Raw genomic sequence first — 15,277 nt, 5'->3', positions numbered from 1 at the left:
AGGACACAGGGTCGTGGTCCCCACAGCTCCAAACTGAGAGTGGCACCAAGTTGGCACCACCACTGTGGTGTACCAGTGTCACCCTCAAACCTCCACAGCCTTGCTTGGCACAGTTCCATGGCATTGCCCCCCCAGATGTTCAGAGTATCCCCTGGTATAGTGCCATGGCATGCCCCCCAAAGTCCCATGGCACACCCCAGCACCCTGCCACAGCACAGCCCTTCACCCCTTGCCAGCCCTGGCACACAGTCACCACTGGCACAGCCCCTCTGTAAACCTTTATTCCCCACTGCAGCAGCTCAATGTGGCCAATGCCCGGTGCCAGGCACTGTGGTGGGCACAGGGTGGGCAGCAGCCCCATGCCCCCCTGCTAAGTACAGCACCTTGAGGGGGCTGGCTGTCCCCAGAAGCACCCCCAGCCCGGCACCAAGGCGGGGCCACCAGCAAGGCCTTGTGCCAAGTGGGGTGCCCAGGAAGGCATGGGCAGTTGGACTGCCCCACATGGTGACCCCCGGGCACCAGCAAGTCTCTCCTGGCAGTGCCTAGTGCAGGCCAGCACGTCCCAGCAGCTCTCCCAGCACTGTGACCAGGAGCTCTTGGCACATCCAGGGCCCTGCAGGGGAAAGGGGTCTGTCAGTGGAGTAGCAGTGCCACCAGCAATGGGGCCACTAGCAGCAGGTACCCTGGCACATGTACCAGTCAGACATCAACAGACCCCAGCACTGGTGGTCACCAAACCTCTCAGGCAGTGGGTACCTGGCCATGCCATGCCCTCACCCATGGCAGCCACAGCTGCTAGCCTGTCCTTTGCTCTTCCTTGTCTTCTTCCTCCTCCTCCTCCTCTTCCTCCTCCTCCTCTGCCCAGCCACCCAGGGGCATCTCTCGGAGCTGAGCCTGTGAGGCCCGGGCAGCCGAGCCTGGGGGGGATTGGGGTGGGTCAGCCCCTGACCCACAGCCCCTACCAGGGGGTCCCAGCGCTCAGGATCCCCCCAGCCACCCCATCTCTGGGGCGTCTCTGGGGCCATATGTGTTCCTAGGACCCCAGTGTGGTACCCACCTGCTGTCATGGAGGAGGGTTTGGGTGCCCCCGAGGACATCCAGACCCCAACAGCCTGGGGACCAGGACCCTGCTGCTGCTGCTGGTGGAGCTGGAGGGGCAGAAGGAGGGTAGAGATCCCCCATCATGGGGTTCACAGCCACATCAGGGTGAGCTGCCCCCACATGGGGCACTGAGATGGGGGCCTCCTAGTGCGGGACCCCCTCTCAGCCACCTCACCCTTAAAGGAGTGGCCAAAACATGGCTGTGACGCCCCCACAGCTGAGATGGCAGCAGCCATGGGGTCTTCAGGTAAAAGCAGGGTGAGGGGTGGGGTACATCAGGGAGCATGGGTACACTGGGAGACGTGTGGCTGGGGACACACACCTCGTGCAGGTAGATGGCATGGAGGCTCATCTCAGCTGAGGCCACCTCGGAGAGCAGTGCTGAGCGGCTCAGGAGCAGGCTGCGGGCACAGTTGTCAGCACCCAGCAGGGCACCACAATGCCCTGTGCCCACCATAATACCCTCTACCCACGACACACCTTGCCCACCATGACACCCCCATCCCACCACAACATCCCCATCCCACCATGACATCCCCATTCTGCCACGACGCCCCCTCCCCACATCAACCCCTTTCCCTTCCCTTTGTGCCACAACATCCCATGCCACCACGCCACCCCTACCCTGCCATCACACCACCTCCCCTGCCAGGACACCCTCTTTTTGCCATGCCAACCCCCTCCCCACACCCCTCCATCACCACGCCATCGCCAGGACCTCTCCTCAGGATGCAGCGGGTGCCCGGTGGGGCTGTCGCCGGCGCTGCCCCTCACCCAGCCGGGTAGCGGGGATGCAAGGGACAGCAGGACGCTGGCGGCAGCGCTGGCAGTGCTGCAGGGCTGGGACAAGCGTCGCTCCCGTGCCACCAGTCCGCTGGCAGAGAGGATGGGCCGTGACAGGACGCTGGCCACCAGCCCATCCGGCTGCAGGGACAGGAGATCAGGATGGGCACAGAGGCTCCCTCGGCACTCCCAGCCCCGCCGTGTGCCACGCTTACCGCGGCAGCCGAGTCGTCAGAGAGCAGCGAGGTGGCCAGAGGCCCCTCGGCCAGGAGGTGGCGGGCGGGCGGCGCGGTGGCAGCGTCCCGCTGGACCTGCTCCTTAAGGTGGCTCAGGAAGAGCTCGCTGGGCCGCGGCGGCTGCCAGCGCGGGTGTGCGATGGCGAAGCGCATCAGCGACAGCTCCGTCTTGCCATCCTCCGCCTGCCGGTACGCCGAGGCCTCCGTGTGCCCCGCCGACAGCCACTGCGGGCACAGCGTCAGCACCTGCTGCAGGGTGGGCACACGGCGGTGCCCACTTCCTGCCACAACACCCCAATCCTGGCACGACACCTACTCTGTGCCCCGACACCCCAACCCCGCTGTAATGTTCCCTTTGTGCCACGGCATCCCAATCCCACCCTGGTACCTCCTCCGTGTCACGATAGCCCCAGCCCACCACGACACCCCTTTTGTTCCATCTCGTGATGGAACACCCCAAGCCCTGCCATGACACCACCTACACACCACACTATCCCCTGCCCCCCATGACATGCCCTCTATGCTACACCCCCCCTGCCCCCCATGACACCCACTTTGTACCACCACATCCCCACCCCGCCACAACTCCCCCTCTCCCCACCGCCACAGCCCCCACCACACCCCCCACTTTGTGCCCTGCCACCCCGCTCCCTGCCACCCCGCTCCCTGCCACGACACCCCACAGCAAGAAGGGGAGCAGGACTGGGATCCCCCCCACCCCTGGCACCCCCCAACCTGGGGGTTTCCGTGGCTGCGGACATCGAGCTGGGCGAAGGAGCAGATGTCCCCCACCCCCACCACCTCCACCGTGAAGTTGCGGAAGAAGTCGATGATGTCGAGGGCGCGGGGGGGCAGCGCGAAGATGAGGATGAGGGGGGTGATGATGGGGCTCAGCAGCTCCTCCAGGATGAAGACCTGTGAGTGATGAGTGGGTCAGGGGGTGCCTGGTGGGGCTGGGGGGGGAGAATCCCATCACCCAGTGCTCACCGCCTTGTACTGGAAGAGCTGAGCCATTTCGCTGCGCGTCTCTGCCCGGCTGGCATTGCCCTGCCAGTGGTCGGGCATGTAGTGGACATGGGCCAGGACCCGCTGCAGGAGCTGCTCCGGGCACCATACTGTGTGCTCATCAGGGATGAAGGACCTGCAGAAGGTGGGGGCAGGTGTCCTGCCTCTGCTTGGCCACCCTGCCACCCACCATGGCCACTGACAGCGTGGCATGGCACAGAGCCAGCATGGCATGGTTCGGATGGGAGAGACCTTCAAGATCATAGAGTCCAACCATGAGCCCGGCACTGCCAGGTCACCACATCTCTGTGGCTTTGAAACTTCTCCAGGGATGGGGTCTCTACCACTGCCTTGGGCTCCCTGAGCCACACCTTGATAATATCCAACCTTGACATGTCCGGTGTCCTTGACATGTCCAACCTAAACCTCCCCTGGGGCAACCTGAGGCTGTTTCTTCTTGTCCTGTCATTTGTTCCTTGTGAGAAGAAACCAACCCCCACCTCGAAACCTCATCCAACTTGACCTTGTGCCCCACCTCCATGGGCAACCTGGGCCAGGGTCTCAGCACCCTCAGTGTCAAAAAGTTGCTCCAGGGGTCTGAACCTCCCATCACCCACTACGGCCACAATTGGCCCATCCTGGCAGTGCTGGGTCAAAACTTGGACTGGACAATCTTGAAGGTTTCTTCCCACCAAAGATGTGACTCTGGCACAGCCACGTCTGGCCCACCACCCACCACAGCCACACCTTGCCCGCCTTGGCAGACCCACCTGGCCACGGTGACCACCAGCCCCAGCAGGGTGAGGGCGGTCAGGATGTGCTGCACCGTCAGCACATCCTCGTCGTAGACGGTGAGGGCGATGAGGACGGCCAGGATGGAGCCGGCGAAGAAGCCAACGTTCTTGGCCAGCACGGCCAGCAGAGGGCTGCTGAAGGAGTTCATGTAGTTGGTGGCCGGTTTGTAGCCGCGGCTCAGCCGCGCCCGCAGCTCGTGGCTGAGTTCGTTGAAGTGCCGCAGATAGTGGCGGCCGTAGAGCGACCAGCGGCGAGCCCCCAGGCTGCCCGGCTCCCGCTTGATGCCCTCGGCGTAGCTGAAGAAGGCGTAAAGCAGCTGCCAGAGCAGCACGCAGGGACAGAGCAGCAGGTTGGCCACCCCCAGCAGCACCATGTCCCGCGCCAAGCGCTGCGCCAGCTCCCGCCGGGCGCCCGCCCGCTTGCACTGCGGGCGCAGGCTCCAGGCGTTCTGGAAGAGGGCGCCGGGGCCGCGGAACAGCAGCAGCTCCAGGTTGTACTGCAGGCCCTGCGTGAGGAAGACCACGGTGCCCAGCAGCGGCAGGCGGAAGCGGATGGGCAGCAGGGACTTGTTGACCATGGCCACGGTGTAGTTCTGGAAGCGCAGGATGCGGTGGTGGATGTCCAGCTCCGTCAGCTCCTTCTTGTGCACGCACAGCTGCTGCCGGCGCTGCAGGGCCATCAGCCGTGCCTGCACCTCCTGCCAGCTCTGGTTACACAGCGCGTCCTGTGCCAACCAGGCACCCATCAGCGCTGACATGGCACCACCAGCTGTGGTTGCACAGCCCATCCTGTGCCAGCCATGTGCCCATCAGCGCTGGCATGGTACTGCATGGCACCACCAGTCCCACTGGCTGTGATTACAGAGCCCATCCCGAGCCAACCACGCACCCATCAGCACAGGCACGGTACTGCATGGCACCACCAGCCTCACCAGCTGTGGTTACACAGCCCATCCTGTGCCAACCAGGTGCCCATCAGCACAGGCATGGTACTACATGGCACCACCAGCCCCACTGGCTGTGGTTAGAGAGCCCATCCTGTGCCAGACACGTGCCCATCGATGCTGCACTGTGTGGCACAGCCCCTCCCCGCACTGACCGAGGGGATGTTGAGGGCCTTGATGTAGAAGCTGCGGATCTCCCAGTAGCCCAGCACGCTGCAGAGGACCTTCACCAGCCGGTACAGCCAGAAGACCGATGCCATCACCAGCAGGAAGATGATCCAGCCGCTGGCACGGATCCTGACAGGGCACAGACGGCTGGCACTGTGCCAGTGGCCCCCAGCACCACACTTCTAGGATCCTTTTGTGGCCATGCTGGTGGCCTCCAGACCCACTTTGTGGCCAGGCCAGTGGCCCCTCAGCCCTGCTCCCCTGGGCCCCCCATCACGGCCACGCTGGTGACACCCCAGCAGAGCTGCGCCCCTCAGCCCTCCGCTTACCGCTGGGCACACTGTGGGGCGGGCAGCACAGCGTCGGGTAGCGTCACCTTGGCACGGTCAGTGCCCGCCTGGCTGTGGTTGAGCGGCCGGTTGGCGAACAGCACATCATAGTCCACGCAGCAGAGCAGGAAGGTGCTGAAGGTGACCACGAAGAGGAACTGCCTGAGGGGACAGGGGGCTCAGTACCCAACCTCCCACTGCAGTCAGGGTCTTGTGGGCAGGACGGGACCCCAGACCCTCAGGTGACACAGGACCCCAGATCCTCTGGAGCAGCATGAGGCCCCAATCCCACCTGGGGAAGGGCAGCAACCCCAGACCCTGGGGCAGGACAGGACCCTTTGGGAGAGGATGAGGCCTCTCAGCCCCACAGGGCAGGATGGCACCCTCAGCCCTTTGGGGAAGCACAGGACCCCCACCCCTTGGGGCAGGATGGGACCCCCATCCCTCCTGGAGAAAGACACGTGGCACAGCGCTGCATGGCACAGCACCACATGGCACCACACAGCACCATGTGGCATAGGACCGCATGACACCACATGGCACAGCAACACGTGGCACAACACTGCATGGCACCACACAACACCATATGGCATAGCATTGCATGGTACACCACTGCGTGGCACCACACCATGTGGCACCGGGTGGCACCACAGGTCCCTCACCCCAGCTCAAAGAGGTCAGCCAGCATCATGCAGGCGAAGCCATTGCGCTGGTGGAACTGGTAGATGTGGGGGGGTTAAGGAGCAGTCTAGCCCTGCTGGATCCCCCCCGTGTCCCTGGCCCCCACCCCAGTGTGTCCCCGTGCCCCCCTGCCACAGGCAGGACTGGGCAGATGCCAAGGATATCTTGGTGAAGAAATGATCCAGATTCTTGATGTGGTGCCAAGAGTCTGGAGAGAAGAGAAAAACAGTGTGGAGGGGGTGCTGAGCAGAGCCATGCACAGATCCCCCTGTGCCAAACATCTGTGGGGCACTTCATCCTGGCACCCACTAACCACCACCAGGGGCCGGCTAGAGTGTTCAATATGGGGGCCGACGACTGCCAGACCAGACCACCCACTGTGACCCAGGGCAGCATTTGCCCCCCCAGTAGCCTGGACCAAGCTGCCAGCAGAGTCTGGAACCCTTCCCAGAAGGGTTTGAACTCCCCTGGCAGGGTCTGATTCCCCCTTGGCAGAGTTTAGACCTGCCCACAGCAGGGTCCAGACCCCTCCAAGCAGCCTGGACCTCTCTGGCAGGACATGGACCCCCCGGGCAGAATCTGGACCCACTATGGCAGGGTCTGAACCCCCCAAGCAGTGTCTGGACTCCCCCAGCAGGACCTGCTGCCCCCCTTTGCCAGCAGGACCCCCCACCTTGCAGCCCCTCGGTAACATGCAGCAGCTCCTCCTCCTCCTCCTCGCCAGGGGGCAAATCCTGCTCCACGTCATCCAGCCGCTGGTACTCGCCCTGAGATGCCATCGCTATGCCCACCGTGCCACCTGCCAGCGACACACCTTGGCACCACCAAGTCTGGCACCACCCAGGACCCCCACCCAAGCTGCCTGAAGCCCCCCACCCGGCCCCATGGGCCATGGGGCAGCCAGAGTGCAGCTGTGGGATGTGGGGCAGGTTGGGGCGAGCTGGGACGTGCTAGGTGAGCCGCGGTGATCCGGGGTGAGCCATCGCCCTGCCACCGGAAATGCCGCCGACGCCACGCAGAGCCACCTGCGTGCCATGAATTGAGGTGGCCTGAGCTGGCCACTGCCACTGCTGCTGCCACCAGCACTGCCACCACCACTGTGGCCAGGGACACCCCTATGGGCATGGCCCTGGGCATGCTCATGAGACCTGTCATGTCCTGTCCCATTCTGTCCCACCACCAGCACCTGCCTGCGACGCCCTGACCCCTGTGGGGCTGGACCCCTGCAGGGCCCGGCAGAGACTCCCTACATCACCCCAGGGCCAACCCCCAGGCCAGGCTGCAATGAACCCCCCTAGTCTGAGGGTAGGGGACCCCTTCCTCATGGACCCCCAATCCATACACCCCTACCCCACAGATTCCTATCTTCATGGACCCCCTACCCCAGAGACTACCACCCTAGGGACACTGAGCCCATGAACTCCAAAGCTGAGAACTCCATACTCCACAGACCACATCCCATGGACCTCATCCCCACAGACCCTGCCCCATGGATTCTCACCCCCACCTCACAGAGACCCCCCAGAAGCAGAGCCACAGGGAAATAAGCAGCCTTCCAATGCCCTGGGCACCCCCAGCCTGGGGCAGGACCAAACTCCAGGACCCTCAAAGGCAGGATAGGAACCCAGTTCTCCTGAGGTAGTTTGGCATCTCCCAACCCCTTGGGGCAGTATGGGACCCCCCCACCCCTCCTGGAAAAGGGCAGCATCCTCAGTCCCTTGGGAAGAAGGGGACCTCAGGACCCTCGGGGCAGGATGGGACCCCTAAACTCTCAGAGCAGAGCAGGACCCCCCTTGCCTGGGGCAGGATGGGACCTCCCCCAATCCAGCCCCACTGCTCTCCCCTTACCGCCGCTGCCTGGTACTGCCACAGCCCCGCACGTCACCCAGTGTCCAGCGGCAGTGCCCGGCCAGGCCGGTGGCCGCAGGTGACACTGCCCAGCCCCACCCCACAGCCGAGCTGTGACTCAACGGCACCGGGGCCGCTGCGGTGGGGCCGCGGGCACGAGACAGGTGGTGACACAGCCAGGGCAGCCCTGGCACCACCGGGCACCCCGTCACCGCGCTGACCCCCCAGCCTTGTGCAACAACCCGTTGGGGACACAGCCACCACGTCCCCCGGGATCGGGTGTCCCGGCGGGTGGCCAAAAATACTCGTGAGGCCCCAAAATAGCCCCGTAAACAGCGGCGGGGGACAGGGGACCCCCGCAATGGGCACGGGCAGCCTCGGCACAAAGATCCCACAGCAGCCACGGGGACTCCTGGGGACAGAGCAACCACACAGGGGCATGAAGCTCTGGCGACGGCCCCGGTGACCCTGGGGAGGACACGTGTGTCCCGGTGACCCTGCGGTGACACTTGTGGCACACCGGCACCCCTGTGACCCGGCAGGGACACTCGGTGGGGACACAAGGAGCCTGACAGCCCCACGGTGACACGCACTCCGTGGGAACATCCCATGGGGACACGAAGTGATGCCGCACACAGAGAAACACTGGCCCCACAGGGTCACCGGGACCCCCCCGGGTCCGCGCCAGGGGTCAAGGACACCCCCGTGACCGCGTGGGCACACGTCTGCCCTCTCCCTGTGTCCCCTGGCGTGGGGGGTTCCAGGTGCAGCATTCCCGCAGCGGGATCCCGGGAAAGAACGGGGTGACCCCGTACCAGGGGTTCCGGGGCACTTCCACAGCATCAGCGTCTCCCAGTAACCCCTGGCCCCGACCCCCAGGGTCCCCTCCCGCGTCGCCCCCGGCCCACCTGTACCTGCTCACCTCGGGGCTCGGCGCGACTCGGTCTCCCCGGGGCCGGTGTCCCCGGTACTGGGCTCTCAGCTGCCCCCGCACCAGCCCCGGGTCCTCGTCCCACCACCGGCCATGGCCGCACCGGCACCGAGGAGTGCGGGGGGAGTCCCCGCCGTGGGGAGCCGGGTCCGGCTGCGAGGCCCCGGGTCCCGGTGCGGGTCGGAGGTGTGGGTCCGGGGGGGTCCCGGTGCAGGGCCCGGGCTCCCGGACTGGGTCCCGTGGGGCAAGTGAGGGCGCCGGTGGTCCAAGAGGAGGTTCCAGGGAGGGTCTGGGATGCGGGACCGGCGGCGGGGGGTCGTCGGGGTGCGGATCCCGGAGTGGGGCCGGTTTGGGGCCGGTTAGGGGTCGGGAACGGCGCAGGGCCCGGGCCGCAGTGCTAGGGCTCCGCCCGCCCCGGTCCCGCCCCGGTCCCGCCCCGGTCCCGCCCCGGTACTGCCCCCAAGGCCTCCCCCGGTCCCGCCCCTGTGCCTCCCCCGGCACCTCCCCCGGTTCCGCCCCGTGTCCCCGGGGCCGGGGCCGCCATGCCGCTGCCGTTGTTGCTTCTGCGGGCGGTCGGTGCTCGGTGCGGACTCCGCACGGTCCCCGCCGTGCTCCGGCCGCCCCCAGCCCCGGGGAGAAGGTACTGGCAGCCCCGGGACGGGGCTGGGGGTAGGGGCCGAACTTGGGGTCCTTCAGCGGAGGGAGTCCCGGGCCCGGGGTTCCCGGGGGGTCGGGGGCAGGTGCGGGGGCGCAGAGGGAACCGGAAGGGCACAGGGGGACAGGGCCATCTCGGGGCAGTGGGGCTAGGGGGTCCCAAACACGGATATGGGGGACCGGGGGTTGCGGGGGCTTTGGGACAGCCCAGGGCAGAGGGGCTGGGGGGTCCCAGCCTCGGGTCGCGGAGGGGGACCGAGGGGGTCTGGTCGCACACCTTAGGTGGAGGAGTCCATGAATGGGGGGGTGCTGGGACTGTTGGAGCCGGGGGGCTCGAGTGCCTTCTGCCCTGGGACAGCCCGGGTGGCACGGGGAGGGTGGCCGTGGCCTGGGTGGGTGACCATGTCCCCCACCATGACCCCGGGGCTGCCCCCCAGTTCACTGCCCCACGTTCCCCCCTCTCCCCAGTTTCAGGTATGGGGGGGGACATCCGTGGCTGGCCAGGGCCCTGCCCCCACGCCCCAGGCCCCCACTGCCAGCCCCCCGCTGCCTGCTCCTGGTGGGCCCAGCTGTGGGCTGCGTGGCACTGGGCTTGCTGGGCACAGCCGCACGCTGCCAGGAGGACACTGCCACCGTCCCTACTGTGCCCCCTGAGCTTCCTGAGCAGCCCCGGCAGGAGCCCACCTTTGACTGGCCAAGGTTCTGGACCTTCCTGCGCCCGCAGCTGCTGGCACTCTCGGCTGCCATCGTGGTGAGCAGGCACAGGCGGGTGGCTGGAGGTACCTTGCTGTCCCTGTACCATGGAGTGGTACCCACTGTCCCCATGGCATGACCCCTGCCATCCCTGTGCCGTGGTGGTGATCCCCATCATCCCTGAGCAGTACCATGATGCTCATTGTCCCCATGCCATGCTGTGGCACTCACCATCCCCGTCACCATGACACCTCTTGCCCACATGCCACAGCAGTAACACCTGCCATCCTCACACCACAACCCTTGCCATCTCTGTGCTGTGGTGTCACCTCCTGACCCTGTGCCATCCCTGTGCCACGATATGATACCTGCCATCCCTGTGCCCCAATGGGTACCATCCTCATGCCATGGCATGACCCCTGCTGTCCCCGCAGCTGGCGCTGGGTGCTGCCCTGCTCAACGTCCGCATCCCGGTGCTGCTGGGCCAGCTGGTGAACGTCGTTGCCCGCTGTGCCCGCGGCCAGGTCAGCGGCTACCTGCGGGACGTCCAGCGGCCAGCCCTACACCTGCTTGCCGTCTACTGCCTGCAGGTGGGTACTGCCACCCTGGGGGCTTGGGGGGTCCTGGGGCTGCCCCCAGGGTCTGACTCGCTGTGTTCAGGGGCTGCTGACCTTCGGGTACCTGGCACTGCTGTCGCGCGTCGGGGAGCAGGTGGCTGGCAGCATGCGCAAGGAGCTCTTCGTGTCCCTGCTCCGGTAAAACCCACAGGGGGTTGGCATGGCATGGGGTGGTTGGGGTGCACAGGGGACACCCCTCCAGAGCCCCACCCTGGCTCGCTCTGCTCCTGTGGCAGGCAGGATGTGGCATTCTTCGATGCCAACCGCACGGGGCAGCTGGTGAGCCGTCTGACGTCCGACATCCAGGAGTTCAAGTCCTCCTTTAAGCTGGCAATCTCCCAGGTAAGACCCTCACCCAGCAGCATTGGCTACAGCCCTGGCACCCCTCTGGCACTCCTCCACCCACCAGTGCCTGCTGCCCCCAGGGCCTGCGCAGTGGCACGCAGACAGCTGGCTGCTTCGTCTCGCTCTACCTGCTCTCGCCCAAGCTCACCATGTTGCTGGTCCTGGCACTGCCTGCGCTGGTGGGCACCGGGGCGCTCATTGGAGCTGCCCTCCGCAGCCTCTCCCGACAGGCACAGGAGCAGGTAAGACCCCCCTTAACCCTCACCCAGACCTGACACCCCCCCAGGGCATCCCAGTTCTCCCCAGGCTCAGGGAGTGTCTCACCTGTGCCCCCATCTGTGCCCATCCCTGCAGGTAGCCAAAGCCACTGGTGTGGCTGATGAGGTGCTGGGCAATGTCCGGACAGTGCGTGCCTTTGCCATGGAGGACCAGCAGGCAGGGTGAGGAGTAAAGGGCACAGCCTGGAAGGGTCTGGAAGGGGGACAGGCTCTAGGGAGCATCCTGGTCATCATCTTGTTACTGCCCACAGGCTGTACCGCAACGAGGTGGATAGTGCCAGCCATCTGAGCCAGCGCCTGGGGCTGGGCATTGCTGCCTTCCAGGGGCTCTCCAACCTGGCACTCAATGGTGAGCAGGGCCATGGGTCAGCATCTGGCAGCGCTGTGGCTTAGGATTTGGTGGTGCCATGAGGCAGGGGCCTGGCAGGGCTGTGGGGCAGAACCTGGTGCTACCATGGGGCAGGATTTGGCAGTGCCATGTGGCACAACCCCCACCCAGGTCACATGTCTTCCACATTCCTGCAGGCATCGTCCTGGGTACCATCTTCGTTGGTGGCTCCTTGATGGCCGGGGATGAGCTGTCTCCAGGTGACCTCATGTCCTTTCTGGTGGCCTCGCAGACAGTGCAAAGGTCAGGGCAGCCCCTGGCATCCCCCAGTGTGCTGCAGCTTGCCCAGGCACAGCCCTGAGCTTAGCATCCCCCTTGTGCACCCAGGTCCTTGGCCAACATTTCCATCCTGCTGGGGCAGGTAAGGTGATGGGGCCCCCTGCCAGCCCCGCTGGGGCTGTGGGACAGTTACTAGGGGTCCAGGGAGGGCTCTGAAGGTGCTCCCAGCACCATCCCATACACAGGTGGTGCGAGGTCTGAGTGCCGGTGCCCGTGTCTTCGAGCTGCTGGCACTGGAGCCCAGCGTGGGGCTGCGGGGAGGGGGCACCATCCCCTACCACTCCCTGCTCGGCCGCATCCGGTTCCACCGTGTCTGCTTCAGGTGAGATCCTCAGGACCCCCACCCAGACCCCACCAAGGCACTCAACAGGCTGGGAGATGTCACCATGCTCCTGCAGCCTCCCTGGTCCTCTCCTCAAAGCCCCCCACTCCTCTCTCCACAGCTACCCCACACGTCCTGGATACCCTGTCCTGCAGGACTTCAGCCTCACCCTGCCCCCCTGCCACACTGTGGCCATTGTGGGACCCTCTGGAGGAGGTACCCCAGCCCCCCTCGGACCCTTTCCAGACCTCCCCACAGTACAAGGGCAGGGGGATGATGTCACCCTCACCAGACCCTAGATGCAAGCTCTTGTGCCCCAGTCCTCTGCCCAGTGGGCAGCAGGGACTGGGAACTGACACCCCCCCCCTTCCTTCCATGATGCCAGGGGGCACAGGGGTGGGTAATGGGGGATGCTGATGTCACCCTTGACAGGGAAGTCAACAGTGGCAGCACTGCTGGAGCGGTTCTATGAGCCCACCCAGGGCACCATCACCCTGGACGGGCATGACATTGCCACCCTGGACCCTTCCTGGCTGCGGGGCCACGTCATCGGCTTCATCAGCCAGGTGGGGGCTGCCGTGGGGCAGGGGCATGCCTTGGCACAGGGAGTGCCATGGGGCAGGGGAATGCCATGTGGCTGCTGTGGGGCTGGCATGGGGCAGAGGAATACCATGGGGCTGGCATAGGGCAGGAGGTACCATGGGGCTGGCATGGTGCAAGGGAATACCGTGGGGCTGGCATAGGGTGGGGGGTACCGTGGGGCAGGGGAATGCCATGTGGCGCTTGCCCTGGGCACTGCAGCATGAACCCACCCAGGGCTGAGCGCCTCTGTGCCGGGGCAGGAGCCGGTGCTGTTCGGCACAACCATCCTGGAGAACATTCGCTTTGGTAAGCCAGGAGCCTCCGATGACGAGGTCTACGCTGCCGCCCGGCTCGCCAACGCCGACGGCTTCATCCGCAGCTTTCCTGAAGGCTACCACACCGTGGTGGGTATGTGCCAGGCTGTGTGCTGCGGTGTGGGCATGGTGGGGGTGGGAGGCAACTGGGGACCACCGAAATGTCCCTGTGGGATGGACAGATGAGCACCAGAGCCTGGCCAAGGTGGCCCAAGTGCCCTTGAGGATGCCTCCTGATGGTCATTGCTGGCGCGGAGCCGTGCCAGGAGCAGCAGTGGCGGCACTGGGCACCCAGGGGATAGAGGCAGCTGGGTGCTGGTGTTTCTGGGAGTTCTAGTGTGGGAACAGGGGCTTGTCCCCAAGCTGTGGTGTGACCAGCACCTCGTGGTGGTCCCGGGCAGGCGAACGTGGCATGGCGCTCTCAGGGGGGCAGAAGCAGCGCATTGCCATCGCCCGGGCGCTGCTGAAGGACCCTCCGGTGCTGATCCTGGATGAGGCCACCAGCGCCCTGGATGCCCAGTCAGAGCAGGTGGTGCAGGAGGCCCTGGACCGCGCTGCCGCCGGCCGCACCGTGCTGCTCATCGCCCACCGCCTCAGCACCATCCGCGGCGCCGACCTCATTGTGGTGCTGGCGCAGGGACGGGTGGCTGAGGTGAGTAGTGACGGGGAGGGGTTGTGGGTGGTGGGGGGAGGGTTAGCCTGCTGCCTGAGTGGCACCCCCTCCACCATCCCCATGGGTGCCACTGTCTCCATCATCCCCTTGAGTGCCACCATCTCTGCCTTCCCCATGAATGGTCTCCGTCACCTCTATGGTTCCACCATTTCCACATTCCTATGGTGTCCCTGTCTCTGCCATCCCCATGGCACCACCCCCCCATGGTGTCTCTATCTCCACCACACCCATGGGTGACATGGTCTCTGCCACCCCCATGGTGCCACCTCTCTGCAGGCCGGGACCCATGAGGAGCTGCTGCGCCGAGGCGGTCTCTACGCTGAGCTCATCCGGCGCCAGACCAAGGACGGGTCATGAGCGTGGCAGAGGGGGGAAGCTCTTGCCCCCAGGGTGCCCCCCTGCTGCTCCCCAATAAACCAGGGCTGGAAGGTGACTGGGGGGACTGCTGTGTATTGATGCTGTGGGGAGGACACTGGGCTTGGTGGGGGAGAGGGCTAGTAGGGCTGATCTTGCCTCTCCCTGCCTGCAGCCCACAGGAGTGGCAGTGTCCTGTGTGGAAGGGGAGAATGTGTCAGCCTCCGGGGTGAGGAGTTCTATGACCTTTATGTCGCCCTCTGGGGAGCTGGGTCCTCTGCATCTTCCTCTGGCACAGGGGTGGCCACACAGGGGTGTAACCCCCTCAGATGGGGACTCCTGTGTCATTCCTGGGGTAGGGGGACTCATGTCCCTGAGTTTCCCTGCCCACCCTGGCCCGGCTGCTACTGCCTCAAGGAGGGCTCCGGGGTGGCCCCGGGTCGCAGCCGCGGGTGCCGCGGGAGGTGTGAGCAACCGGGGGGCAGCGGTAGACACTTCCCCAGAGTCCGGCCCAGCCCCTCGCTGCCCCCCTCCCCCCCCCATCTCCTTTCGTTCGCCGGGGGGCGGAGGCGGGTGGAGCCGCGGCGGGAGGGGCGGGGGCGGGACCGGCAGCGGCTGCGCCGCTGCACCGGCACCGGGGCTGCGACCAAGAGCGGGACCGGCACCGGGGCTGCGACCAGCACCGAGATCGGGGCTGGGACCGAGGCAGGGTCTGAGGCTACAGTCGGCACCAGGAGCGGAGCCAGGACCGGCACCAACATCGGGGCTGAGGCCGAGACTGCTGGCAGAAGGCGGGCGGCACCGGCAGCGGAGGGGGGGATTCAGTGCAACCAGTCCTGTCTTTGCCCACCCTGCCCCCGGCACCCCCGGTGCCCACCCGCAGCCCCCCGGGCGCGGCGATGGGCCGGGGGCTGTGGGGGGCGGGCTAAGGGCGGGGGGTAGCGCTCCGGAGGGGGTG

The 15,277-nt window shown here is 65.9% G+C and overlaps 2 protein-coding genes across 3 annotated transcripts; one reads left to right on the top strand and one right to left on the bottom strand.

Annotated features, from left to right (window-relative positions):
- Nucleotides 1-67: 67 nt before the first annotated feature.
- On the bottom strand, nt 68-9,239 carry ATG9B (autophagy related 9B). Of its 2 annotated transcripts, XM_054171224.1 has the most exons (15): nt 8,812-9,236; nt 6,715-6,840; nt 6,206-6,249; nt 6,023-6,087; nt 5,361-5,522; nt 5,019-5,160; nt 3,896-4,644; nt 3,108-3,261; nt 2,856-3,035; nt 2,100-2,345; nt 1,820-2,025; nt 1,424-1,502; nt 1,058-1,148; nt 778-917; nt 68-613 (listed from the first exon to the last, which is right to left on the bottom strand). In XM_054171224.1, the coding sequence occupies exons 2-14, from the start codon at nt 6,818-6,820 to the stop codon at nt 796-798; spliced, it is 2,346 nt and encodes a 781-aa protein (XP_054027199.1). In that variant the 5' UTR covers nt 6,821-6,840; nt 8,812-9,236; the 3' UTR covers nt 68-613; nt 778-795. The 2 variants fall into 2 exon arrangements, with proteins under 2 accessions (XP_054027199.1, XP_054027198.1); XM_054171223.1 differs by lacking the exons at nt 68-613; nt 778-917; nt 1,058-1,148; nt 1,424-1,502 and having other exon boundaries at nt 1,746-1,975; nt 8,812-9,239.
- A 123-nt stretch (nt 9,240-9,362) lies between these two features.
- ABCB8 (ATP binding cassette subfamily B member 8) lies at nt 9,363-14,391 on the top strand. Its single transcript, XM_054171166.1, has 16 exons — nt 9,363-9,489; nt 9,912-10,225; nt 10,602-10,757; nt 10,828-10,922; nt 11,021-11,126; nt 11,210-11,371; nt 11,484-11,569; nt 11,659-11,756; nt 11,933-12,038; nt 12,123-12,156; nt 12,260-12,396; nt 12,518-12,612; nt 12,829-12,962; nt 13,239-13,386; nt 13,694-13,944; nt 14,242-14,391. Exons 1-16 carry the CDS (start codon nt 9,363-9,365, stop codon nt 14,320-14,322), a joined length of 2,130 nt encoding a protein of 709 aa, XP_054027141.1. The 3' UTR covers nt 14,323-14,391.
- Nucleotides 14,392-15,277: the final 886 nt, after the last annotated feature.

The sequence above is a fragment of the Dryobates pubescens genome, chromosome 21 (assembly GCF_014839835.1).
Source record: "Dryobates pubescens isolate bDryPub1 chromosome 21, bDryPub1.pri, whole genome shotgun sequence".
In the NCBI taxonomy this organism is placed as follows: domain Eukaryota; kingdom Metazoa; phylum Chordata; class Aves; order Piciformes; family Picidae; genus Dryobates; species Dryobates pubescens.
Note: the sequence above shows the minus strand (reverse complement) of the source record. Positions and strands in the feature narration are given on the sequence as shown.

Coding starts and splice junctions, on each gene's coding strand:
- ATG9B (XM_054171224.1), bottom strand. CDS start 6,820: ATGGCATCTCAGGGCGAGTACCAGCGGCTGGATGACGTGGAGCAGGAT. Junction 6,088..6,205: donor TGGATCATTTCTTCACCAAG/ATATCCTTGGCA, acceptor TAACCCCCCCAC/ATCTACCAGTTCCACCAGCG. Junction 5,161..5,360: donor GCCCCACAGTGTGCCCAGCG/GTAAGCGGAGGG, acceptor GTGCCCTGTCAG/GATCCGTGCCAGCGGCTGGA.
- ABCB8 (XM_054171166.1), top strand. CDS start 9,363: ATGCCGCTGCCGTTGTTGCTTCTGCGGGCGGTCGGTGCTCGGTGCGGA. Junction 11,127..11,209: donor TTAAGCTGGCAATCTCCCAG/GTAAGACCCTCA, acceptor TGCTGCCCCCAG/GGCCTGCGCAGTGGCACGCA. Junction 11,372..11,483: donor CCCGACAGGCACAGGAGCAG/GTAAGACCCCCC, acceptor CCATCCCTGCAG/GTAGCCAAAGCCACTGGTGT.